Below are 25,563 nucleotides of genomic sequence, written 5' to 3' on the forward strand. Positions count from 1 at the left end.
CCCCCGCCCCACCCTTCTGGCCCTCTGGGTTTGGGAGAACCCTCAACTCTGGACAACAAATCCCCAACACTTGAGTGCCCGGCTTGCAGGAGAGGAGGGGACCGCATCCTCACTTTTGCCTCCCCCTCCACCAAAGTCCTTGTGGCTCTGGGAGCCCAGGTGACAGGAGCGGCCAGGGAGCAGGTCTGGGGCAGTGAGCAATTGCCACAGAGCTGTGTAGAGCAGACATGAGGACTGGCATGGAGGAGAACTTGGTGACGGGGACGGGGGGGAGAGGGTGCGGCCGGGGAGAGGGGCTGAACCCTGGGAAGACGTCCTCCTTCTGCTTCCACCAGCCACATGAGACCCTCCCCGGCCCCTGCCTGTCCAACCCCAGGGTCTTTGTCCCACCAGGGAGGGCAGTGTTTGTATCCATCCGTCTGTCCGTCCGTCCAGGAAACACACCACATCCCAATGCCGGGCATTGTTCTAGGTCCCACAGAAACACCCCCATGGGGCCGTTACTCTCTTTTTTTTCTTAATTTTTGAGAGAGGGGAAGGGCAGAGAGAGAGAGGGACAGAGAATCCAAAGTGGGCTCTGTGCTGATGGCAGAGAGCCCAACGCAGGGCTCGAACTCATGAACCGTGAGATCATGACCTGAGCCAAAGTCGGACTCTTAACCGACCGAACCGCCTGGGTACCCCTGTTGCTCTGTATCTTACTGCCTCAAGCCAGTGAAGGAAACCCCATCAGGTGCAGGCATCCTGGGGCCTGGGGCCCACTATGAGTGGTCATAGCAGACTTGACCTTCATCAGCCCAACGGAGAGCTCGAAGGCTGTGGGCACAGCTATGCTTTATTGTGCCACTCATGTGTGCTAGGCAGAACATGACCCCAGACCGGCAGGAGGAAGGGGGCTGTCACTTGGCCAGGAGAGGGGAAGGCCAGAGCAGGCTAGGAATGGGAGCCGGGGGAGTCTCCATGCTGGATTCCCAGACCGGGCTGCACTCCCAAGCACAGCACCCTACCTGCCTTTCAGGCCCGCAAGGCCCAGGCTCGAGCCTATGCCCTGCAGCCGGTGAGTGTCAGCCCCAGTGTCACGCCCTCAAGGTCACTATCGCTCCTCCCAGGCAGTCTGAAGCTGTGCACTGCCACCTGTGAGTAGTGTGACCACCGGCCAGTCACCTACCATCCTGAGCCTTAATCTGCCCACTTGGACTTACTACTCCTCCCTCTGAGGGTTAAATGATGCAGGTTCCGAGCACCTAGCTGCAGCTGTGCAGGCGAACTGATCCAGTAATTAAAGCCGCGGTCACTGTTGTCTTCCACCCACCCTCAGCAGGTGGCTCTCGGCAAGGACCTGGCCCAGGGCATCGTGACCACACTGGCCGCTCTCCCGCTACAGATTGAGCGGACTGACCCCCGGGACACCCATGGGAGTCCATCTCAGACAAGCACCAGAGTCCCACTGGGCCAGTGACCGGCTGTGGGGGCTGGTATGGTGCCGCAGAGGGATGGCCGGCATCCACCTGATACAAAGCCTAGAGAGTGCAGGCAAAGTTTCTTCTCCTTCCCCACCAGGTGCCCACCAACACCAGGCCCTGACTCACCGGGGTGGCCCCCAGCCCCTCCCCTAGCCTCCCCGAGCCCCCACGCTTGTGGGGCAGAGTAGTATGAACTGTGGCTGAGTCCCACGAGTATACTCTAAGGCCAAGGGCGGACAGTAACACGGATGGAGCGAGCATCAGACGGCAGGCACTTGGCCCAGCTCACACAGGCCCAGCGTGCCAGGTGCACTGAGCTGTCTGTATTTTACTTCTCCCCGCCAGCCTCACGGTCACCTCTGCCTGTGTCTGCCTCTGCCCTGGGCTGAGGGGCTCTGCTCACCACCTCCCCCCCCTACATCACATACATCAACCCCCCCAGGAAGTCGTGCGTGTGAACTCCCAAGTCACAAGCATATGCGGCAATCCTGGGAGGGGAGCCAGGGCCCTGGTGCAGAATCACACGGACAGGAGAAATTCCCTCCCTCCTCTCCTACCTGCTCTGGGCATTGCAAGAACTCTCAAGAGAGCAGGGTCTCCCGCCCCATCCGAGGCACGCGCCGTGAGAATAGCCACATTTGATTTCAAACCAAGGTTGGGGCGCCTGAGCAGCTCAGTCAGTGGGCATCCGACTCCTGATTTCGGCTCAGGTCCTGATCTCGTGGTTCTCGTGGGATCGAGCCCCACGCCCGGCTCTGTGCTGACAGCTCAGGGCCTGCTTGGGATTCTCTCTCCCTCTCTCTCTCTGCCCTACCTCCCACCCCTGCCTCTCTCTCAAAATAAACAAACGTTTTTTTTAAAGGCGAGGTTAACAAACCCACTTCAAAGGGTCAGGGGTTGTGGGGATTAAGTGGGAAACTGCTCTGCCAGCTCTGGAGGCCTTGGGCAGCACTAGCTGGCTGCTGCCCCTTGGCTCCTCCTGCTGGTCAGCAGGTGCCCTGCCACGGTCACTACCAGCCACGGCTCCAGGGGGCCGTGTGTCCTCACAAGACCATACGCACACGCAGGCACACACAAGGGCACAACCCTTCCCTGGCCCCAGGATGTAGATTCTGACTCATTCCCCCAGTAACGAGAATGAGCCACCCAAAATCTCCCACTCTCTCTAGGCATTAACTCTGTGATCGAAGATCACAGGTGCTCAAGAGATCATAGTGACCGAGGCCCATCTGCAGCCAAACACCTGAGGAGCTCTGGTCGAGACTGAGAAAACCAGTGTGCCCAGAGTCAGGTCACCGTGGGGGCCTAACTGTACAGAGCCCAAGTGAGTCTGGGTTAGGGTCGAGGTAAGGCCAAGTCAGGGGGTTGGGGTACATGGGCCAGAATTAACCAACACAGCCCCAGGTTAGGGTCAGTGTGGGCTGGGTTCATGAAGCGTGTAAGGGGACAAGCCAGTGTATGGTCAGCTCTGGGAGCCAGTATGCCACCCAGCGAAACACGACCCTGAGGGGCTGGACCCAGTCCTGGCATCCCATTAGCACTGCCTCTCTATTCACAACACTCCAGGCAGTGCTTGGCTATCAGGAACTCCTTGTGGGAGTCAGGAGACCTTGGAGATGCCCCACGGCAGACCCCAGGGAACACCTCTTCTGCGCACGCTCCACCCCCAGGTATCAGGGCAGCCCCTGCAGACCCTGCCCACACAGACAGATACACCCAGAGTCCCACGGAGCCCGGCGCATGCGCACATGTGTGAATGTGAACGCACGCTACAGCGGGCCCAGGGCCCCACGGTCCAGCACCCTGGAGCCTCCTCAGGATAATTATTTATTATTCATAGTCATCAGCATCTTCATTAATTATTCATATGATCCTTAATTATTATCCTTAACAATAAGAGCAGTAAATAGCAGAAAAGTCCTTGAGGTGCCTAAGGCCCAGGGCCGGGTGCCTCCGGGCAGTTAGACCAGCTAATGCCCCCAGGGCAGTGGGGAGACCACAGACCCCCGTCCACTGCCCGGCCCTGTCCCTGCCCCTGCCCCTCCTATTGGAGCCCAGGGGACTGCAGGAAGAGATGGGCCCAAGGGCTGGGGGAGGGGGCTGTGCCTTCATGTTCCTCTCCCCTTTCTTGGCCAGGGCCTCCCGGGCAGGGCCTCTGAGGGGAGGGGCCCAGGCAGTGCGCTGAACCCTGGGTGAGCCACGTGTCCACAATGGGCAGCCCCACTAACTGCCCGGGTCTGAGCCATGTCTGTGCAGGGGCTGGGAGGTGAGGGCCCCCAGCTGGCCCGGCAGGGAGAGGCGTCGAGTGGGGCCGTCTTGGGGGAGCTCTGGGGTCCCCGGGGGGAGCTCCTCCAACGCCATGAACTGGGAAACCTGCAGAGAGAACACAGTGTGAGCAGAGGAGGAGCCTGTGGAAGGGGAGTGAGGGGATGGAGGGGGCTTTCGGGTGAATAGAGAGGAGGGTCAAACGACAGAGAGCGTCAGGAGAATTCGGTGACAGAGCACTGGGGAACAGAAGAGGGCTCAACGGGACAAGGACAAGGGCCAAGCCACACAGAGCGGGACCTGGAGCACAACAGGCAAGCGCTGAGGTTGGAAGAAGAGAAATGCACTCGCAGTGGGCAGGAGCCAAAGCAGGCAGCTGGGAGCCCTGGGAGTGGCCCCTGACACAGGGGGAGCCCAAGGCTGCAGCCACTCCCCTCTTCCCCCCAGGGAACATGGCAGACGAATCCAAACCCAACCCAGAATAAGGGGCCCTGAGTTGGGACAGGAAAAGAAACAAGGCTCCTTCCTCCAATCTAGAAGGAACTCAGGGACTTAGAAGCAGAGGCAGGCTGGCGGCCAGGCCCCGGAAGGCCAGGGAGAGTGCCAGGGCAGGCGGGAGGGGTTTGTGGATGCTGACGAGCATGCTGTGAGAGCTCCGCGGGGGAGGCCGTGAAGGGAGACTGGCACATTTGCTGACGTGGGCCCTGGTGTCTGCAAACAGGAGCAGGCAGCATATGGGAGGGGGAGCGGATGCCAGAGGAAGGGGGGAGCAGATCCCAGGCCACCTCTGGGAGCCAGAAGAACCCCCTTCTTGGGGCCCAGACGCAGCTGTCTTGTCAGGGGGCCGGGAGCACACAAGTCCACTCAGGAGAGGACGAAGGGCAACAGAGGCCCACTCCCGCGGGAGGGGAGAGATGCGGGCCAGAAGCGCCACCTTGGGGCTCGGCCAAGGCCATCGAGACAACCCTGCAGAGTGGCTACCGTGAGAGCCACGGGTGGGCAGCGGAGCCAGAGCCGAGCAGCGGCCGGTCACGGCAGGGACCCCGTGCCGGGGGTGGACTGGCACGCAGCACCCACCACCAGGCCTCGGAGACCCCTCCTGGCCATGACACAGTCCCCCTGAGTAGATCTAGCCGTTTAGGTGACCCCTCTCAGCCCACTGGTTTCCTTTGTCCTGCTGTTTGGGGGCTCTCCTGCCTGGCCCTGTGCCTGCAGCTCCCGAGGCAGTCCTCCTCCAAAAGTCCAGTCCAGGACGAGGGCAGAAACGGGGGTGGGAGGAAGCTGAGGCCCCGCATTTCAGGAAAAGGACGGCAAAGCAGGTTTGAGTGGGCCGGGGGCAGAAAAGGCAGGGGCTGGGTGCCCTGGGCAGGCAGAGGGCTCTGGAACTTACCTGAGAAAGCGAGTCCAGGGTGAGGGTGGGGATGGGGCTGACGGGCAGCAGAGAGGAGGTGGAGGGGGGGCCGGGCCCCGGGGTGGTCACAGCACTGTAAGCAGGTGGGACCAGCGTCATCTGCCTCTGCAGCAGCTGCAGGACACTGGCCATGTCTGCACTCAGCCGGGTCTCCAGCCTGGGGCAAGAAGGAGGAGGATGCTCTGGCTCTCGGGGATGTGGAGACACCGGGTGATTTCGGAACCACCTTACGGACCAGCCAGCTGGTCCACCCCAGGCTCCCTCTCCATTCTATGTGTGCGGTCCCTCTCTCAGCACTGAACGGGAGGAGGGGGTCAGGGTGTGGCCCACACGGACAAGCCCACACGGAGCAGACACCCTCCTTTCAGGCTATAATGCTACCAGAAACCCACAGAGCACGCGCGCGCACACACACACACACACACACACACACACACACACACACAGCTCCCGCCCCCTCGACACACAGAGCCGCCCTCACCTGTTGAGCTGCCTCTGAAGGGCATCCAGCCTGCTCTCCACGTCGCCCCGGGGCCTCCGGCTGGGGCTGGACAGGGGGATGTTCAGGAGGCTGGGGGTGGGGGCAGGGCAGCGAGGCAGCTCCTGGTACTGGCGGCCCCGACTGTCCCCCCAGAAGCTGAAGATGTTGGACACTCCTGAGAAGGCGCCTGGAGCCAGAGAACTGGGTTGAGGCCAGGTCAGATGCCACGCCCCACCCACCTGAGCCGGGCCCTCACCCTACCTGACAGCGGGTTACAAGTGTCACTGCTCTTCTCCCCTTCCTCTGTCAGCGGCTCCCCACCCGGCGGCTCTCCGGGGGGCCTGGGGCTGGAGAAGGGCACCAGGCGGAGGGGGCTGGAGCTGCGGCCTGGGCCCTCATCCTCACTGCTCTCAGGGCTGGAGGGGCCGCTGGATGGGCTCTCCCCCCACGGTCCCCCTGGCCGGCCCCGGCTACTCGGCCCTGCCCCCGCCCGGCCCGGCCCCAAGGCCGACACCTCCCCTGGCTGTTCCGGGTCTGTGGGAAACAGAGAACGGGCCTCAGAGAAGGCAGGAGGCACGGAAGGGGAGAGGAGGGGAGGGGACCGAGTAGGCCTGGGAGAGGGCTGCGCCAGGACGTCCTGATTTGTCCCCGGTTGTTTCCTCCGCTCTTCTTACCCCCGGCCCCCTCCAACCCCGCCCCCCCCACCACCACCCACGCTCAAGCGGAATGAGAACCCCCGGGGGGGCGGGACCAGGTCGATTCGGACAGTTGACTGCTGGGCGGGGCTCTCTGGGACCCCCTGAGCTGGCCCCCTCGCCCTCCTTTGTCTTTCTCTTCTGCCCTCACGAGTTCAAGGCAGCGCCAAGCCGCCAGCCGCTTGAGGCCCAAAGAAGCTTAGGTCGGCACCCAGGAGGGTGGAAGAGGGCTTCCCGGAGGAGGTGCCAGTTCAAGTGGGCATTAAAGGGAAGCGGACAGCGTTGGGGCAGTAGGGGCGAGAGAATGGGGAACGCTGAAGGTAGGGGCACGAGAGTCTGCAGAGCTACGCGCAGTTACCGCCCGCCCCCGCGCCCCGCCCCCCTCCCCTGGACCCTGCCCCCCCCCCCCGCCCCGCCCCCGCCTCACCCTTGTCGGTGCGCCGGCGGAAGGACAGCTTGCGCCTGCGTTGCCTGTTGAAGCCGCCCTCCAGCTCCGCGCTGCCGGGAGACCCAGGGATCATGTTGGTCTAGAACCAAAAGCGGTGTCAGGGCCCTTCTGCGCCCACCTGCCCTGCCGGGGTCAGCCCCAACCCCCTCGTTAACCTAGAGAACGTGGAGCCCGGAGCACCCGCCGCGAGGAAGCTTTCCCCGCGCAGCTGCTCTGCTCCACCAAGAGAGCTGAGGCCGGGCCTTTGACCTCCTCCAGCTCCGATACCGTTTGACAGGCAGGGAAACAGGCCCAGCGAGGTCACCCCAGTCGGGGGCAGCCACCAGGGTACAGCCTCCTCAGGGCAGCCCACTCACGTCCCGCAGGTTGAAGGTGATTTCCAGGCTGGACCAGAAGTGGTCCGAGAACTCGGGGTACATGTCCAGCACCTCCAGTAGGTCATCCCGGTGGATCTTGTGCAGGTCGCAGTAGGTGAGGGCCCGCACGTCCCCATTGGACTTGCCGGGCCGAGCATACAGGTTTAAAGGCTCTCCAAAGATGTCATTCTTCCCTGTAGGAGGACACCCAGAGTAGGGGCTCAGCCCCTGCGCAGCAGTACAGGGAAAAGGCATCTGTCTTCCCGGCATTCTCAGCCTGGGCTGGGGGCTGGAGGCTGGGGGCCTCCCCTTGGGCTGGCCACCCACCCACCAGCCCCAGCCCCCAGAGCCAGGGAGGGACTAGCCAGCCCCATCTCCCCGCTGCTCCCCAAAGCAGGATTTGTTCAGCATGGCCATCAGTGCCGTGGGGGCATAGAGGGTTTGGACCTCCCTGCCTTCCAACAACTGGAACCGGCCAGCGGGACCAGCCTGGATACACCCCTCTCTGCCCATGGCCCTGGCTTCCTTGGGTTCTAAGTCCACTTTTACCCCCCTCCAAACCCTATGCCCCAAACACCATCCTGGCCAATCACTGCACCCTCATAAACAGGGCCCTTCAAGCTATAGGTCATAACACAGCAGCGAAACAAGACCAGCATTTTTGTTTACCAAAAGAAAATAGGATAGCAAAGCTGATCACAGCACAGAAGACACCAGAATGTATCACACGCACTAAAGCTAAGTGTTACATAGTGAAACTTGGGTTGTCTGTTGTGTGCGGGCTGTTTGTGGAGTGAGTATAGGTGTTGACTGAACTGAGACATAAAAATCTAAAATGGCCCCCTGTGATGCATCTGCCCTGAGGCACATGGCCAAGGGAAGGACGGGCAGAGGACAGGAAGCCCCCTGCCCAGGCACAACTGGGAGGGAAGGAGGGGTGAGACTCCCTTTGCTTTGAAGATGGTGAGGGCTGGGCTGGGCTGTATCACCTGAGGCCGCAGGGAACTGAGTAAATTTCCTTAGTAAAATCAGATGCATAACCTCCCTCCACTGCCCACTTTGGAGTATCTGGATTTGGTCCTGCTTTCAGGAAGCAAGAGCGTCGCTGCCTGTGGGGAGAGCCTGTAGGGAACAGAGTCTAAGAACGCTCAGAGTTCAGCAGCCCCGCCCCACGTGGGGCTCCTCTCCACTGCCCCCCCGTGGAGGGTCTAAGCTTAGGTGAATTACTTGCAGGCAGGAGTGGGTCCACGGCCCCAACAACTGTGTCCTGAGAGCTCTCCAGGCCTCCACCTAGCACCCGGTCCCCCGCACCTAGCCCCGTACCCAGGATGGCCACGACAACGTCGCCCCGCAGGATCTCAATGGAGCCCCGGGAGATGAAGTAGAGGGCGGTGAGCAGGTCCCCAGCATGCACCAGCGTGTCCCCTGGCGGTGCATGTGTCGTCTTGAACTTCATGGCCAGGGCCCTCAGGCAGCCCTTGGTGGCCGCTCGGAAAGGCTTGCAGTGCTGTAGCAGCGAGCGGTTCAGGTGCAGACAGATGTCTGCCTGCAGGCACTCGGGGAAGCCTTTCAGCACCTGGGGGCGTTGGGCTGGCTCAGCACGCTGTCTTCAGGCACCGCACCCCCCACCCCGAGACCCTGAGAGGAGCATCAGAGAGTCCACCCCTTCTAGCTGGGCGCCCTCGCTCGCCCTCCGGGAACGATGCTTCCCTGCTCTCAGCCTCCATTCTCTAGTGTAAAGTGTAGAGACCAGCTCCTGCCTGGGGCTGTTGTAAGGATTAAACGCTTTGCCTGTACGGAAGGGCCTGGTTGGGCCCGCCCCACAGTGAGAGTTCTCCCAGTCCACGAGCTCCGCTATCAAAAGCAGAACGTCCTTCTCAGGGTCCTTCTAGGCACTAGCACCGTGACCGCCTGAACCAAAGAACGTGATGCCGTTAGACGTGCTCACTGCATCCTGGGAAGTCTCACTGTGACCCTGCTCCCTCCAGCCCACCACCAGCGAAGCCGAGCGGCCTCACCGCGTTCATATCGATGCCGTTGGTGTAGGACCAGGCGTGCTGGAAATACTCCTCGAGACGCTGGCGGAGGGGGTTGGGGATTTGGTGGAAGCGGATGAACTCCCGCACCCGTAGCATCTGCGTGTGGTAGCGGGCAGTGCCGGAGTACAGCCGCTGGATGATGGCTGACACGTTGCCGAAGATGCTGGCGTACATGAGGGCTGGGGGCGGGGGTGAGTGGGGACATCAGCATCCGAGGGACCCTGCCCGCCCCTGCACCGGGTCGACGACACACGCAGTCACATCTCAGTGGAAGCACGCACGAGAGACGCACAAACACAGAAGCCCAAGTCCACGTGCCCTTGGGCTCTGCCTTGAGTCTCCGCCTGGTGTCCCAGCCCCCACACATGCTCTGCTGGTGGTCTCAGGGCTTCCCCCCCGCCCCCCCCCCCTGCTGCTCTGGCCCATCTCGGGCTCTTCCCAGACTCCGGGCCACCCCGCCCCCGAGGATACACTCACAGCCAATGAGCATGACACAGATGGAGAAGATCTTCTCCGAGTTAGTGTTGGGGGAGACGTTGCCGAAGCCCACGCTGGTGAGGCTGCTGAAGGTGAAGTAGAGGGCCGTGACGTACTTGTCCTTGATGGAGGGGCCTCCCAGGCCGCTGCTGTTGTAGGGCTTGCCGATCTGGTCGCCCAGGTTGTGCAGCCAGCCGATGCGGGAGTCCACGTGTGGCTGCTCCATGTTGCCGATGGCGTACCAGATGCAGGCCAGCCAGTGCGCAATGAGCGCGAAAGTGCACATGAGCAGGAAGAGCACGGCTGCCCCGTACTCCGAGTAGCGGTCCAGCTTCCTCGCCACACGCACCAGCCGCAGCAGCCGCGCCGTCTTCAGCAGTCCGATCAGCTGCAGGGGGGGGGGGGGGGGACAGACGTTCAGTGTGGGAACAAGTGAGGAGGGAGGGGGCACTGGAAGTAAAATCCCCAGAGACCTCCTCCCAGGACCTCCTAATGACGGAAGCTCCCATTCCCTAAGCCCGGCACAGAGTCCCATTAATCTTTGTCCTAGCTTTGTGACAAAAGGGGGGCTCACGGTCCCCCCCGGTGAGAATGGGGCTCTGGAAGATGCAACACCCACCCTTAGGCGCCCGCCTAGAACCCCCACGAGTTCCCAGGCCACTTCTGTGTGATTAGAACATGGCGGCCTCTTTGGATGGACAAAGACAAAAAGGCGGCCTCTCTGGCCCTCTGCCTGGGGAGTGGCTCACCTGGAGAGGGACAGTGGCCAAGGGGCAGCTACTCCCTGTACCCCCTCACCTTCCCTCCTTTTCCAGGTGCCCTCCCGGCCTCGGCCTCCCTGCCAACTTACCTCCTCAGAGCCAGAGCCAAAGATGAGCAGGTCGAAGGGGATGGCAGCCACCATGTCGATGAGGAACCAGCCCTTGAAGTAGTGGACGGCAATGCGGCCGGGATGGCTGACCACCTCCTCGTTGGCATTCACGTACGTGGTGCGGAAGTTGATGAGGATGTCCACGATGAACATGATGTCCACAATGAAGTCCACCACGGCCAGCGGCTGGCAGGCATAGCCACAGTCAGGGGCCGTGGAGCCCTCTTCCGTCTCCTTCAGCAGGAAGGCGGCCGAGTAAGGTGTGAAGACGGCCGTGTAGATAACCAGCAGCAGGATGAGCCAGTCCCACACGGCCTTGAAGGGGCTGTAGTGCAGGATGGTCCAGCGGTGGATCCGAGGCGCCTGCAGCTTATATTCTGGCAGCACATCAGCCCCCAGGGACAGGACCTGGACCGGTAGGGAGGGTGGGAGGGCAGAGGTGAGGAGATGACGTCCCACTGGAGTCCGGGGCAGGGGAGGGCGTGAGATCTCCAGGGTGGGAGCAGATGACATCTCTGCTGGGCCTCCAGGGAAGAGACCAAGCAGGGGAAGGGGGAGAGCCGACAAGCTTCAGTTGGAATGCCCATCCCTTGGCCACGTGGCCACAGTCAGTGACCACCTCGTGACCCAGGCGCTCCACTTCCCCACGGGGCACGCGGACCTGCTGTCTGGATACCTGAATTCGGAGCACCATGCAGTGATACCCAGACGTGCTACTCCCCACCAGCTATGCGCACCCATAGCTATGGTTAGAGCTCTACCGCGTGACCTTGCCCACTGCCCCCAGACACCACATATACAACACACACACACACACACACACACACACACACACACACACGCACACATCACTCCCCAGACCCAGGGCAGCCCTCAAGCTCTGACTTCCCACACACCTACAAAGGCCCACGGAAGACCTAACACAGCCATACTCATGCCCACGCATACACAGAAGGACACGCACACAGGCAAACGTTCAGAAGTGTCACACCCAGTCCTGCACAGGCTCACCTCACATCCTGCCCTCTCAGAGGCAGGCCAGCCATCCACACCAGGTGGCAGCAGCCGTGTCGTTCTCTTCCCAAGCCAAACTAGGAAGGACTGAGGCCAGCCTTCCCACAATGGGCCAGGAGCCTGTCTGTCCCCCGTTGCCCCCTCCTGCCCCCGAGAATCCTCTCTTACAGACATCTGACTCAACCCAAGAGGCCCCCACTAGGCCCTCCAGCCTTGGCCCTGCCAACCCTAGGGAGCCAAACCCAAGGCCTCAGCCAGCCCCTTGAGAACCAAGGTTACTGGCCCTGTTCCAAGAAGCACTGAGTGCTGGGGCCCCACATCCTCAGGCCTCTGGGCTGGGGACAGTTGGGGTGGATGGAACCCCCAAAGATTCCCATTCATACTCAAGCTGGGGATCCCCTGGACCCACCATCACCAGATGGGCTGTTTGGAGACCATCTCCTTAGAGGAAGTAACTGGAAGGTAAGACGGGCCATGGTTAGGGGTTTGGCCACCCTAAAGTAGATATGGGCAGCTCCAGAGATGTATGATGTGGGCAGGGGGGAGCAGCTGGGGGCTGGGGGACGGGAAGAAGCATGTGTCTTGCCCTGCCTTCAGCCCTAGCTGCTTTGCTCCTTAAGGCAGAGAGCATGAAGCAGTGGCCTTTCATTGGTCACATGAGGATTGAAAAAATGGAACCAGCCAGGGCTCCCACAGACAACGGGTGGAAGAAGGTGCCTGCCCCTGGATGGGGCTCATCCCCAAGCCTCAGAGGCCAATAGCAGTGACCCTACCCCCACCCCAGAGTCCACACATAGCAAGGCCCAGTGCACAACCGCACACACACGGGGCAAGCCTGGGACTCACGGCCTGGACCCACACCTTACAGGGGCCTGGCCTTGCTCTGCAACCACCAGCTTACCATACGGCCTTGGGCCAGGCACGTAACCCCCCCTTGACTCGTGGTCCCACAGAATACTGAAGCTTATTTAAGCCAAATCCTGGGTCCTCACCTGTGGGTGGGCTTCTTCCCACCCACACCTGCTCCCCTGCTGGGAGGAGCCCAGGAGCCAAAGCAGAGTCAGGTGCAGGTGGTGGGTGGGATTCTCAGCCTCACTCCTAAGCCGCCTCCCACTGCCCTGAGCCTGCTCCAGGCTGACAGAAGCCCCTGGGGGCAGAGAGGTGACTCCCAGGAGGTGCCTACAGAACCATCAACCTGGGAGAAGACAGCACAGCCACCAGCACCTCAGGCTGCCAGGGAAGAGGTGATCCAGGTGGTTGAGTTCCGGTTGCCCTCACTGCCATCCAGTGGCCTCTGACCCCCACCCTCCTCAGACCCTTGAAGCAGCCCAAGCCTCCCTCCCCCACCTCAGGGCCCACCCCGGCACACAGTGGGGAGCATTAGAGCCCCAGGGCCAGGCCGCGCCGGTGTCCCACCGTGCTCCTCTCCTCCTCCTCCCCCTTCGCCCACCGTCATCGTCTCTGGGCACCCATCTCATTCCTCTTCTCCCTCTCCTCCTTTTGCATTTGGAGTCAGGACTGTGGGCCAGGGAAGCCATGGCAGAGGGAAAGCCCTGGCAAGAGAAGCACTGTCCACCCGGGCACAGCCGGTCTGGAGGAGAGCGAGCAAGGGGCCAGCGGTGGGCTGAGCAGAGCAGCAGCCCCCACGGCTCCCCCGAACCATCCTGCTTCTCAGAAGCCCTCTTCCGGCCCGGCCCCGGAGCCAGAGCCTTCCAGGCCGCACCCAAATTGCCACCTCGCCACCGCCTGCCTCAGTGCCCCGGCCCAGGGAAGGGGGGGGAGTGGCTGGGGGGGGGGGGAGGGTCACCTACCTCCTGGGCCACCAGGCTGGAGATGCGCACGGCCCGCCTCACCCGGCCTTTCTGGGCCCTGGGCTGCAGAGCCCCTGTCCCGCTCGCCTTCCCTGCTGGGGCCGCCATGGAGGACTTGGCTCCCCCCAGCCTGCCCGCCCTGGAGCCCGAGGGCCTGGCCAGCGCCCCACCTGCGCCCCAGCAGCAGTCCCAGCCCAGGCTGCGCCCCAGAGGCTGGCGGCCTGGCGCCCAGGGCCGTCTCTGGCATGAAGCCAGGGTCGCTGGGGCTGGGCCCCGGGGCTGGGGTCACCCTGGCAGTGAGTGTGGACAGCAGCCTGCCTGGCTTGGGCCGCCCATGGCCCCCCGGTGCGGGGCCCCTGCTGCCAACGTGCTGCGCCCTGCCCGCCCGCCAGCCCAGCAGCAGCTCCGCGGTCGGAACCTCGGCTCCTCGGCCGGCCCCTCCTCCCAGGCCCCCACCCCCACCCCCGCCACACTAGGCTCCCCCGCCCTGCCTGGGCTGGCCAGCGGCCCCCTCCCCCGCGGCCCGATCCAGGGCTCCTGCTGCAGCCGCTCCCGCAGCCCGCGCCCCTCCCCCTCCCCCCGGCAGCCAGGCCTGTCACCGCAGATTAATGGTCTCCCCGACACCCCCGCCCCTCCGGTCCAGTGCCCAGCCAGCCAGACTCAGACCGACACCCAGAGATGGAGAGACCGCCCGGTGACAGGCAAAGCCAGGAACACACACACGCACGCTGCCACATATAGACCAAAAGCACAGACCACAACACGACAGGCACAGGCTGCGGGCGCAGGAGCAGGGCAGACATCAGGGGCTCCAGGTGGGAACGAGAGGCAGAGGCAGGAGGGGGAGAGGGGCAGGCAACCAGATATGGGGCCTGGGGTGAGGGGGAACATTCTGGAGTCAAGGCCAAGGGGCTGGAGACCTGGCAGGGACCCAGAGAGCCAGAGGCAGCGGGAGCAGGGCCAGGAGGAGGGCCGAGGAGGCTGGCAGCGACAACAGCAGGCGAAAGGGGGCAGCTCCCTCTCTCGGGCCAACTCAAGGAGCTGCCGAGGAAGGCGCAGGAGGGGGCAACAGAGACTGGGGCTCAGCAGGTGCGGCCCAGGAGCCCCCACCATCCCGGGCTCGTCACCTACTGCAGGCATCCCCACTCAGGACCCTCTCCCCCAGCCCACCCCCAAGGCCAGAATATGAAGGAGTTGGCATGGACCGGGCGGTGGGGGGTGGTGCCAGCAACCTTGCTACCAGGAGCCCAGGAGACCAGGCTGGTCCTGCCACCGGACGGTCTTGGGCAGTGCCCCCAAAGGCTGGTGGTCTTCTCTGGGACTTAATCCCTCTGTATCAGGGCACCCACCATCATACCCTCCCCTCCCCTGTCCCGTGGTTTGGGGACAGGGATGCATACCTCCAAGCCGTTCAAGCCCTAGCACGGGACCCCCCCACCTCCCTCTAGCTTATCACGTCGGCCTAGAAGAATCAAGACCCCTGACCTTGACCTCCGTGGCCCCTTCTCATTTGAAGTCTCTTGTAAGTTTGCCCCTAGCCCACCCCATACCTCCTTCACCACACCCAGTGAGCAGACCCCATCGCGTCCCTGTGGCTGCCTTCTCCAGCCCACCTTGTCTCAACTGCCTTGTCCTTCCCGTGCCCCATCAACCTGTTCTCTGTATCTGCCCTATCCCAAGGTCCTTCCCTTCCTCTCTCTTTTCCTCCCCTTCTTTCCCCTCCCCTCTTCTCCCCTCCTCTCCCCTGAAGTCTCTCTTCCTCAGGACCTCTCAGACTTGTCTCTCACCCCAGCTCGGCAATCCCCCACCCCCACCCCCAGCCAGGGGGTCTGCCCACCCTCCAGAGGCCCTCACGGACCAGGCCCCTCCACCACCCCCCTTTGACCACAGCCCACTCCCACCCCCTCCAAGCTCCTCCAGGATGAGAGGAGAGCCAGGGAGCTAGGCACGTACCTGGGTGACCTTCTCAGTGACATTGTGGGTCCTCTCCTTTATCTTGGGTGCTATGATCTCCCGGTCACTGGTGGGCGAAGCCAAGAAGGGGTCCCCCTTGAGGTCCACAAAGTTGAGGGTGATTTGGGGAATCTTGCTAATGGTACGGTAGCGCACGAGGTCGGAATCTGACGTGGAGTTAAGCAGGCCGCTGCGCAGGGGGTGCATGGCCCCTGGAGTGGAGGGGAGAGCCGGGTCAGGGTGGCAGGCAGGGGTGCATGGCCCCCGGAGTGGAGGGGAGAGCCGGGTCAGGGTGGCAGGCCGGGTGTGGACTAGGCCGTGGGGTACAGTGAGTCAGTGAGGCCAACTCAGGAGACAGGCAGTCACTGAGAACAAGGCCAGAGTCCTTGCCACTGTAAGGAAGCATGCCATGGCCCAGCAGTGAGGTGATGGAGGAAGATGGTCCTCCGTAAACGTCTGTTCAGTGGGCCCTGGGCACCCGCCCAAGGGCCAGATGGTAGCTGGGACCCAGAGGCCTCTCCTGCCCTTCACACTCCCCATGGCCACCCCTGCTCCGGGCCATCCTGGGAGAGCGAGCTCCACCAGCCAGCAAAGGCTCTGCCAGTGGAAGAATGTAATGGGATGAATGGACATTTAATGGAGTAAAAGGCCACTTAATGGGATTAAGTAAGTGCTTAATGGGATTTCCATCTCCCAGGCGCACAGGACCAGGCTGAGAGGGAGGAAGCTGAGGGCCCCGAACGGGGCAGGCCCGGCGGGTGCTGCGGCCCTCACCGGTGCTGGCGTGGCGCGGCGGCGGGGGCAGCCCGGCGCGCATGGCCTCGATGTCGTCAGCGGAGGAGGCGCGGCGCACGCTGGCGCAGCTCTCCCGGGAGCGCGTCCGGGCCAGGCTGCAGCTGGAGCCGGAGGCGTCGGGGTTGAGGCTGTGCGCCCGGGGTGAGGGGTGCGTGTCGGGCGCGCAGGCAGGCGGTGAGCTGGGGCCCACCAGCGCGCGCCGCTCCTCCGCTGGCCCCAGCCCTGCCACGTGGTTGTCCATGGCCGTCACCTCGTCCAGGGCGAGCGACTCGCGGCTGGGCGCCGCCGGCGTCAGGTCCACGTCCACCACCACGGCCCCCGGGGCGCCCGCGCCGCCCCCGCCGCCGCCGCCGCCGCCGCCGCCGCCGCCGCCGGGCCGCACCGATGACTCCCGGGCCGTCAAGGCCAGCAGCGCGGGCAGCTTCAGGCGGAAGGTCTTGGCTCGGCCTGCGGGGAGAAGAGAGGCGGGTGGCCATGGGGGATGGGGGGGGGGGGGTAGGGCAGCCGGGAGGCCTGGGAGCTGGCGCCACAGCCACCGAGGGGAGGGAGGTGGGGAGCCCCAGGCAGCCGGCACACCTTCACCCCCACTCCCGCTGCACAGAACTCAAGTCTCAAACAGCTTGCGGCATAGGATCTTATCTAAGGCTCTGACAATAATAAACTACCGTTTCTTGAGCCTCACAGGTCACAGTGGGCTCCACATACACTTTGCCTGACTCTCACAATGCCGGTGGGTATCATTATCCCCCGTTTAGACTTGAGGAAATTTAGGCATCCGTGAGTTGTGCAGTTGTGCAACTCACAAGTCAACGGCAGAGCCTGCATTTGCATGGAGGAGCGATGCCTTCCGGCCATGCCCCGCCATCCTGCAGACAGTACCTGCAGAACAGGTAAAGCCAGGGTTATTAACACTGCCTTCCCAGCGCTTGAGAAGCCAAGAGGTGGAATCTTTTGCCAGGGGGAAAAATTAAAATGAAACCCAAAAAGGACATCATGGAGAAGCGGGGGAGCCTTTGTGTTACGGGAGCACGAGGTGAGGCCTCTGTGTCTCCAGCCATGGTGAGCATTCCCTTCAAATCCTCAGTCAGCCAAGGCCAGGGCAGGGAGCTGGCCAGTCCAGGATCAAGGCCCAGGGGGCAGAAGCGACACAGAGAGGGAGTTGAATCCCTGAGAGACAGGGCCCTTCTGATGAGCAGGAGAGCTGCTCCAAGATGGTCAAGGCCATGTGGGAAGGGTGAATCCCTCATTCCTGGGGCTGAAGAGAGGACAACTCCCAGGAGACACTGTGGGAGGAACCCAAGCAGGTAAGGCTAGGAAACCAGGTACGTCCTGTCCCAAGGACCTGTGAGTCTGGGCTCAGTCTGTCACCCCAGCCCTGTCTGTCCATCCTGAGCCAGATGGGCCTAGGCCAGATCCTTGGTGTTCTTTCCCCAACCTCTGAAAGGGGCACCCCAACACCACTTCCTGCAGAGCACTGACCTTGGGTAACCTCAAGGCCTCAGGAAAGGGACCTGAGAGTATGGTTACACTTACCCGGGGCCAACCAGCTGGTGGGGGGTCCACGGTGATTGGTGTCATGGGCCGGGGACCCCACCACGTCCTTTTCCATCACCACCTCAAAGTTGAGGATAAACATGATGACAGTTCCATCTTCATTCTTTACGGGCACCACGTCCACCAGGCACAGGAAGCAGCTCCCTGCAGAGTGGAGGACGTGGCCACTGTGACCCCAGGGCCCCTCAGGTGGGCACAGCAGAGCGGGACCCAAAGGGGCCAGTCCATGCCTCCCCCACGGCCCTCAGCCACATTTCCCGGCCCGTCCTCTCCAGTGTCTCCTGCACCGACCCCTCCTTCTGCCCTGGGCCTGCCATCCTGAGCTCCCTCCCTCGATCTGTCCACTCCAGCTCAGTGCTGCTTTTAAAATTTTTTTTTTAACATTTATTTATTTTTGAGAGACAGAGAGAGACAGAGCGTGAGTGGGGGAGGCAGAGTGAGAGAGGGGGACACAGAATCCGAAGCAGGCTCCAGGCTCTGAGCTGTCAGCACAGAGCCCCACGCAGGGCTCGAACCCATGAACCGTGAGATTACGACTCAAGCCGAAGTCGGACGCTTAACTGACTGAGACACCCAGGCGCCCCATGCTCGCCGCTTCTTGTGGAGCCCTCTCTCTGTCTCCCTCCCTATCCTCTCGATGTATCCTTGCCTTCCCTCGCCCAAGGCAGCCCCGCACAGCAGGTGAGCCCACAGACTTCAGGCCCAGGATCTCTGCATCCAGCTTCCAGTTGTTTTGTTTTGTTTTGTTTTGTTTTATCTTTAATTATGTAGCCTCCTTGTGCCTCATTTTCCTCACCTATGAAATGGGAATGATAGTAATTCCTTTCTCATGAGTTGTAAAGAGGAAGTAAGTCAACACGTGCCGAACACGGTGAGGGACTAACAGGTACTCTGACTCTGCTCTCCCTACATGAGTCCCCAAGTGCTATGCCGACCCACAAGCTGCGTTCACCAGTCAAGGGCAAGAGTTTGAAAACCATTACAGCAATGTGGGGTTCCCACAACGTCCACGCGTGTGATTTTGTAGTTCACAAAGGGGCTGGTCTATGACATGTAGACATAAAGGAAAGTAACCCTTTGGCAGAGAGTTGAGAAGCGTGGCCTCTAGACCTTTCCTCTCTGCCTCTCATTGTTCTCTCTGTCCCTTGACTTTTGTTTTCCCCTCCCAATCTCTGTCTCTCTGCCCACCAGAGCCCCTACACCAGGTGAGGTCAGTGCACCAGGCCCAGTGTACCCAGTCCTCCTCTGCTCCTTGTCCAGGGCACCACCCCTCACCCTTCTCTCTCTTCATTTCTTAGAGTGACCACTCTCAGCCTCTGAGGCCCAGCTCAAAACTCCCACCCACAGGAAGCGATCCTGGATGAAACAGGAAGGCGCGTAAACACTCTGTTCCTCCTTCTTTATGGACCCAACAGGGACCAGACGCGTTCCTCATCTTCCTCTCGCTCTGGGTCAAACTTCTTTCCTTGCCTTGGCTCCCCCGTGATCATCTGTCTTCTCTGAACTGCAGGGGCCTACCTAACTCCCCACAGTCGGTCTCAGTCTCAGTTGTCCCCTCTGAAGGGCCTAGCACCTAAAACAATGCACCAGAGATCAGGCCCGAAGCAGGTGTGAGGGATGGGGGAGTGCTGATGGTGAGGGAGAGGTCAGGAAGGAGGAGGGTGGAGAGGAAGTGTGGGTGGTGAACTGAGTCCAGGAAGAAGCCAACAAACTTGCCCCCCACCCCACCCCACCCCCACCCCCGCAGCCTCCAGACTTGGACTTGGGCTAGTGCTAGATGCCTGCCAACAAGGCCCTGAGGGCTGAGCCTCCGGCAGGCCAGGTACAAAGGGCCTAAGTCCTGGGAGATGCTGCCGGTGTGGGGAGGACTTGTTGGGGACAAGGCCGGGAGAGGGAGGCAGATCAGCACTCCTGACGCCATCCTCTGAAACCAACCGGAACAGGACAGCACTGGGATAAGGGGTGGGGGGGGGGGGAGAGCTGGGCCAGGGGAAGTGCTGGCCAGGAATTCTCCGCACCCCACCCCGAAGTCCTTCCACTCACCGCATCCTTGCCCTCACGGCTCAGCCTGGGAGACCTGAGCTGAGGGCTCTGTCTGGGTCTCCCTCCAGCAGCTGTCCCCTGACCCCTGGCCTCTGACATGGCCTGGCTGAAGCCCCACTGTGGTGTCACGAGCCGCAGGGGGCCGGGCCCAGCTGGAGACCGTTTGGCACCCAGGCAGCCCGGCTAGAGTTTATGCCCTAATATGGTGATGGCCGGCGGCCTGAACAGGGACTGGTCCTCATCAGGACTAAGGAGAGGCCAGAGACCAGGAAACCTGAGCCCTCAAGACCCCCAACACCCATCCCTGGGACCCCAGTAATCCAGGCCCCTGATTCTCATTCCTCGGTTCCTCTGGGGACACTCCTCTCAGAGAAGTCCAAAGTCTGAAATGGAGATGAGCCCAACCCTTCGAGAATGGCCTGGGGATTCTGCCCCCAACACAGAGCCTCGGGAGTCTGCACCCAAGGCCTCAATACCCCACGCCCACTCAGTTCAGGCTTCTCTGCAAGAGAGGCAGCCAGAAATGCATGCTGTCACTCAGGTAGCCCAGGACTGTGGCATCCCAAATCGCCACCCCACCGTCTGCCAGGCCGCTGAAACTCCAGATAGAAGCCCCTTCGCAGTACAGAGCCGCTCCCCACTCTAGACAGACATCGACATGCAGAGCCCCCTTGGCCCTCTCCCTTGGTCGACATTCAAGGAATTTTTCCTTTCAAATAACCCTGTCAAAGCCCTGGTTATTCCAAAAATGTGAACTGGAGCCCTGCCTGAGGGCTGCAGGGATGAGGGTGAGGAGGGAGGCTCCAGCTGCTATTTTCAAGGGGACAGGGAAGGAAGGAAAGCTAGTGGCCCCAAGTCAGCCAGGGCTCTCTGAGGCTCTACTTTCCTCCCACCACCCTGCTGGGCTGGCTGGGTCTCCCACGGGCTGTCAGGCCGCCCATTCCCCAGCTCTTCCGCCAGATCTGCCAGCGATCCCCATCCCATCACTGGCTGGGATTATGGCGAGTGTGCGTCCCTCAGGGCAGCTGAGGCTCAGACAGGTCAAGGGCTGGGCCCAGGGACAGCCCAAGCAAATTGCAGCCTGTGGGTGGTGGGGCTCTGACCTTCACACAACTTCCCAGCAAAGAAATGCAGAGAGTCCACGGCTCAGCTGCCTCCAGGGCTGGCACTGCACACACAGAAGGGCGCCTCACCCTCCCCTAGACCCACTCCTACCTACCCCTGGACCCTGCACTTCGCTCCTCCCCCACTTCCGACCTTGCCCTGCCCCCAGGGCAGCTCCCCCTGGAGCAGAGGCTGACTTGGGCCCAGAGCCGGGCCAGGCTGCAGTTCCGTGGAAAGCCACTCTGTGGCAGGCACGGCCAACTCTCCCGAGGCCACCAGCGCGGAGCGCTCCGGGAAGGGACAGCCTGGAGGGGAGCAGCAGGAACCCCACACTGCCCACAGAAAGGCTGTGAGGTTCCCCAGTGCCAAGGAGGGGGGGGTTGCAGGCTGTGCGGTCAGCTGGCCTTTGCTCACTGCTCCAGGATGACCTTGGGCAAATCACCTACCCTCCTGGAGCCTCAGGGTGCTCATGGGTAACATTGGGGGGGGGGGGATCACGCCCACCCCGCAGGACTTGAGGGATGAATGAATATCCCATTCACCACCACCACACCCCCCCACACACACACAACCCCCAGCCCCAGCTGAAGATACTTGAAGGCTGGGTGTCCAGCCTTTGCCTACCTCCCGGAGCTCGGGGCACCCCGGGCCCTGTGGGGATGGACACAATGAAAGCGGAGGCCACGGCTGATTAATAGCCATACACTGACAGGTTCCTCTGTGCCTCGGATCCTAATAGCCAACAGAGGTCATGCAGCTGATGGCAGGTCACTAAGGAGGGGAGAAGGCACAGGCAGGGGGCGGGGTCCTGGGGGAGAATCAGGCCTAAACACATTCCAAGTTCAGCAGGTACAGCCCCTCCCGACCCCCTGCTGTCTTCCACCAGAACACATCGCCCGGGCCCACTTTCATCTGGTGCCAACCACACCCAGCCGCGCAGCCAGAGGCAGGGTCCCTGCCCGGCACCCCAACCCAGCCAGGGACCTGGGACCCCACCCACAGTCCCAAACTGCATCTCCCACCTCTGGGCACCCCTGGCCTTGGCTGGGCTCCAGGCAGAAGCCATACACAGCTTCAACAGGGACAGGCCTTATCTTTCAGGGCAGCCCCCAGCAGGCAGAGAAGGGGAGGGCTGAGGTGACCCGGAGTGTCCTTGGGCAAGCCCCTCAGGTCAGAGTCCCCAGATGCTCATCCGTAAATGAGATGTCATCACTGCTCCTTTGAACGTGTCTCTTCATTCCCCCACGAACATTCACTGAGCACCCACATGATGTACTGGGGGCACCGTGCACAGGACAGGCCTGGCACCTGGCCTCACTAAGCCAAGGAGTCAAAAGGACCCCATTTCAGAGCCCAGCGTGAGGTGGAGGAAGAGAGAGTAATGCAGGCTGAGGGAAGAGCCTACAGGGCTGAGCTGACCTGCCCCAGTCAGCTGGAGAACCGGGCAATTGCTGTGTGGCTGCAGGCAGGCCACCCACCTCTCTGGGCTTCGGTCTCCCTGTGAGTACTGCAGGGACAAGTGATTCCTGCCCTGGGTGCCAGATGAAATGACAGATGGCCTTGTGGAAGCATCCAGAGCTCTAACGAGGCAGGGTGCCGGGTCCCTGCAGGGAAGGTGACCTCGGGGAGGCAGCCATCCTCACCCGGATCACCTCCCTGCCTGGCTCTCGGCAGGAGGAGCTGGGCCCAAAGTCACACTGAGGGCAGGAGGCTGGGGCTCCAGTCCTCCCTGTCCGCCCCCAGGCAGAGAGGCTGTCTCTGTCGGCGGCAGCCCAGGGCTGTGCAGTGTCAGGTTATATTTAGCCTGGTGGCGGCGACAGGAAGGTGCAGCAGGAACTGCTCCTGGCCAGGGGCCACCGTGTCGCTAACACCGCTCTCATGGGCAGCTGGGGGCCCAGGGAAGGCCAGGGATATTGCAGGTTCAGGGGACAGAATAGGGAACCCTGAGAGGTCAGCCAGTGGGGGGGGGGGGGGGGGGGGGGAGGGTCCTCTGCCCCTGACTCCCTCCAGGAGCTGAGCAATGCAGAATGACCGCTGTAGGGCAGGAGCTGGGAAGCCATGATCCGGCCCCCGACTCACTCAGAAAGACCATCTCCCATCTCCAGACAGACGCCTCCACCAGCCTGACACCTTCCCAGGGATTTATAGGGTCATTTATAGGGCCCTCTGGGGCCCTCTGTGCTGCGAGCCAGACTACCACCCCTCCCCCGCAAACCCACTGCACGGCCAGCCTGTGCCACCTTTCCCCAGGGACAATGCAACAGCCTCAGGAGAAGAGTTCTTTCTAGACAAGCCCTGGGTCCCAGGCCCATCCACCTCCAGGGACACAGCCACGTGTCTATGTAATCTGGGAGCCACGACCTTGCCCTGCCTCCAGGAGCCTTGGGAAGGTGAAACAAGGCCATGTTCACGTGGGGAAGGCTGCTCTCCAGTTCCGTTCTCATTCCCCTCCTCCAAGCTTTCCCTTCCCCCTCCTACTTCCTGGAGTCTGCCCCCCCTTGGAATCCTCCGGAATCCCTGATCCCAACCACCTCAGACCTTTCAGCCCGCCTTCCCGGGGGGGGGGGGGGGGGGCCTCCCAGCCTGCCGGGTCCCGGGTGCTCCCTCAGAGCCCCTTCAGGGCACCCCAGCTTCGCCTGGTACTCCAACTCCACAGGCCCCACCCCTCCTCCTGCCAGCTCCTGCCATCCCTCCAGGACCTGCAGGACTCCCCTCTACAAAGATGTTACTGACTGCTCCATCTGGCCCACGTGATATGTCTCTTTGAGAATTTCTAACACTATATCCCTAATGTAGGCGGTAATTGTGCACTGGCTTCTGGGGTGAGCTTCCTTCTTTCCCCCCTACCCAAGCTGGAGCCCTGAGGCCAGGGCTGGGCTGGTTTCACAGGAAGTGCTGGGCAAGCATGTGTCCAAGGACTGGTCGTCAGGGTGGTGACCTGCACTTAGGTGGGTGCAGACAGGGCCATCCCCCCTCCCATCTAAACTCCCTTTCAGATCCCAGGGGGCCAACTGGCCTTTCATGATAGAATTTGCCCATTTCAAACCTGTGCTGAGTCGAGACAGTTGTTGGAACCACCATGAGAATCAAGGTGTCTTTTCTTGAAGTGCTATTAAATCTAATCAACAGCGTGGAACATAAAGGCCGGCAGCCCAGGAACCAGGGCAGGGGACCAGAGCAAGAGCCGCAAAGGCACGGAGTTTCTGAGCCTCAGACCCCTACCAGTGCTCTTTCCTGTGACTCCCGCACAGCCTGCCACTGGGCAGCGAGGGCAAACAGCCACAGTCCACCAGGAAACAACCTGGGGTCCCTACCTGCCTCCAACTGTCTGCAAGCCCGAGAACTACATGCCCACCTTAGCTCCCAGCATACCCCCGAGAGCCAGGGGATGCCTTGAGAACACCCACCCCAATTCCAGCACTCTCATCGATCGCCCAGGCGGCCACAGCTTCTCAATCATTAAAGCAAGAGCTGTATTCCCTCCAGGACTCTCCCCAGTTCACAGGACGCTGGGACGCTCCAAAGAACAAATGCAGGTACAAATGCAGACACCCGTGAAGCCTCCTGAGGAGTCAGATGGACCTCTGACCATCAAAATACATGGCAATGACCCAAACAAAGACATAGAAAACCGGCATTGTCTGCAGATGATAGGATCATCTCCCCACGGAACCAACAAAATCAACAGAGAAACAATTAGAACTAATAAGAAAGCAAGCTCAATGAGGCTGCCAGATGCAAGGTCAGCCCCAAAATGGACAGTATTTCTCTCCGCCAGCACAAAACTATTAGAACAGGTAGTCAAAAACAAGGTCTCTTTCGTAATAGCAACAAAAACTATAAAGTAACTAGGAATTGATCAAAAATGCACAAGACCTCTGTGGGGAGGCGGGGGCGGCGGGGGGGGGGGGGTACTTAAAACTAATCAAGAGTACAGAAACAATCTGATAAATGGAGAGATAGTCCAGCCTCTCGGATGGGACAGATATTATACAGATGTCAATTCTCCCCCAAATTGATCTGTAAAACTAATCTAATTCCAATCAAGATTCTAGTATGGGTTTTCTTTCCAGGAACTCGAGAAACTTTCTCTAAAGTCCATAAAGAAGAAGAGAGGTCCACAAATACCCGAGTCAATCTTTAAAAAGAAGAAGAAAGACGGAATATGCGCCTTTCCAGATACTAAGACATACTAAATGCCACAGTTGTTTTAGTGTGGTTTTGATGCAAGAAGAGACAAATAAATGTTTGGAACAGAACAGGGAGCTCCAAGACAGACCCATGGATGGATGGGAAATTAGCTTACGATCAAGGTGGCCCCACGAATGCTGGAAGAGAACAGGCTGTTTACTAGGTGTGTGGGGAAAATTGGCTCACTACACGGAAAAAAATATAACTTGATCCCCACTTGACACCACAGAGGGAGGCTCAGGATGGATGAAAGCCAACCGAGAGAGGTAAAACAATTAAATTAATAGAAGAAAATGGAGCCCTCTGCAACCTCAGGGTGGTGAACAATTTCTTAAACAAAACTTCAAAAGCACAAACAAAGCTAAAAGTCAGTTAATTTGTATCAACACAAAGTGTCTTTGTCGGATAAAGTTGAGAGATAATTGAACGGGAGAAGATATTTGCAATATCTCCATCCAACAGGAATGAATGTCTGGAACCCATGTATTGAGTATTTAACTGTAAGCATGTGTATTTCTAGAATACCCAAGCAACTCCTGCAAACCACTAAGAACAAAAGACAGTAGCTTCATGAGAAAAGTGAGCAAAGATG

General features: G+C 60.9%; 1 protein-coding gene across 6 annotated transcripts in view; it reads right to left on the reverse strand.

The window, feature by feature from the left end:
- Positions 1–3,277: 3,277 nt before the first annotated feature.
- The window catches only part of KCNH2 (potassium voltage-gated channel subfamily H member 2), a 32,334-nt gene continuing 10,048 nt past the window's right edge, over positions 3,278–25,563 (reverse strand). Inside the window, exons 3-15 of one of the 6 annotated variants that reach the window (XM_023250728.2) lie at positions 17,613–17,777; positions 16,059–16,526; positions 15,285–15,496; positions 10,486–10,914; positions 9,636–10,023; positions 9,138–9,337; positions 8,443–8,695; positions 7,120–7,313; positions 6,743–6,842; positions 5,882–6,154; positions 5,621–5,807; positions 5,119–5,212; positions 3,278–3,836 (exon numbers count right to left, since the gene is read on the reverse strand). In XM_023250728.2, coding sequence (XP_023106496.1) covers positions 3,687–3,836; positions 5,119–5,212; positions 5,621–5,807; positions 5,882–6,154; positions 6,743–6,842; positions 7,120–7,313; positions 8,443–8,695; positions 9,138–9,337; positions 9,636–10,023; positions 10,486–10,914; positions 15,285–15,496; positions 16,059–16,526; positions 17,613–17,777 — 3,113 coding nt within the window. In that variant the 3' untranslated portion in view covers positions 3,278–3,686. Of the gene's footprint in view, positions 3,837–5,118; positions 5,297–5,620; positions 5,822–5,881; positions 6,155–6,742; positions 6,843–7,119; positions 7,314–8,442; positions 8,696–9,137; positions 9,338–9,635; positions 10,024–10,485; positions 10,915–13,331; positions 13,729–15,284; positions 15,497–16,058; positions 16,527–17,612; positions 17,778–25,563 lie in introns of those variants that run through there. The other 5 variants (XM_023250727.2, XR_006594688.1, XR_006594687.1 and 2 more) reach the window with 5 other exon arrangements.

This window comes from Felis catus, chromosome A2 (assembly GCF_018350175.1).
Source record: "Felis catus isolate Fca126 chromosome A2, F.catus_Fca126_mat1.0, whole genome shotgun sequence".
In the NCBI taxonomy this organism is placed as follows: Eukaryota; Metazoa; Chordata; class Mammalia; order Carnivora; family Felidae; genus Felis; species Felis catus.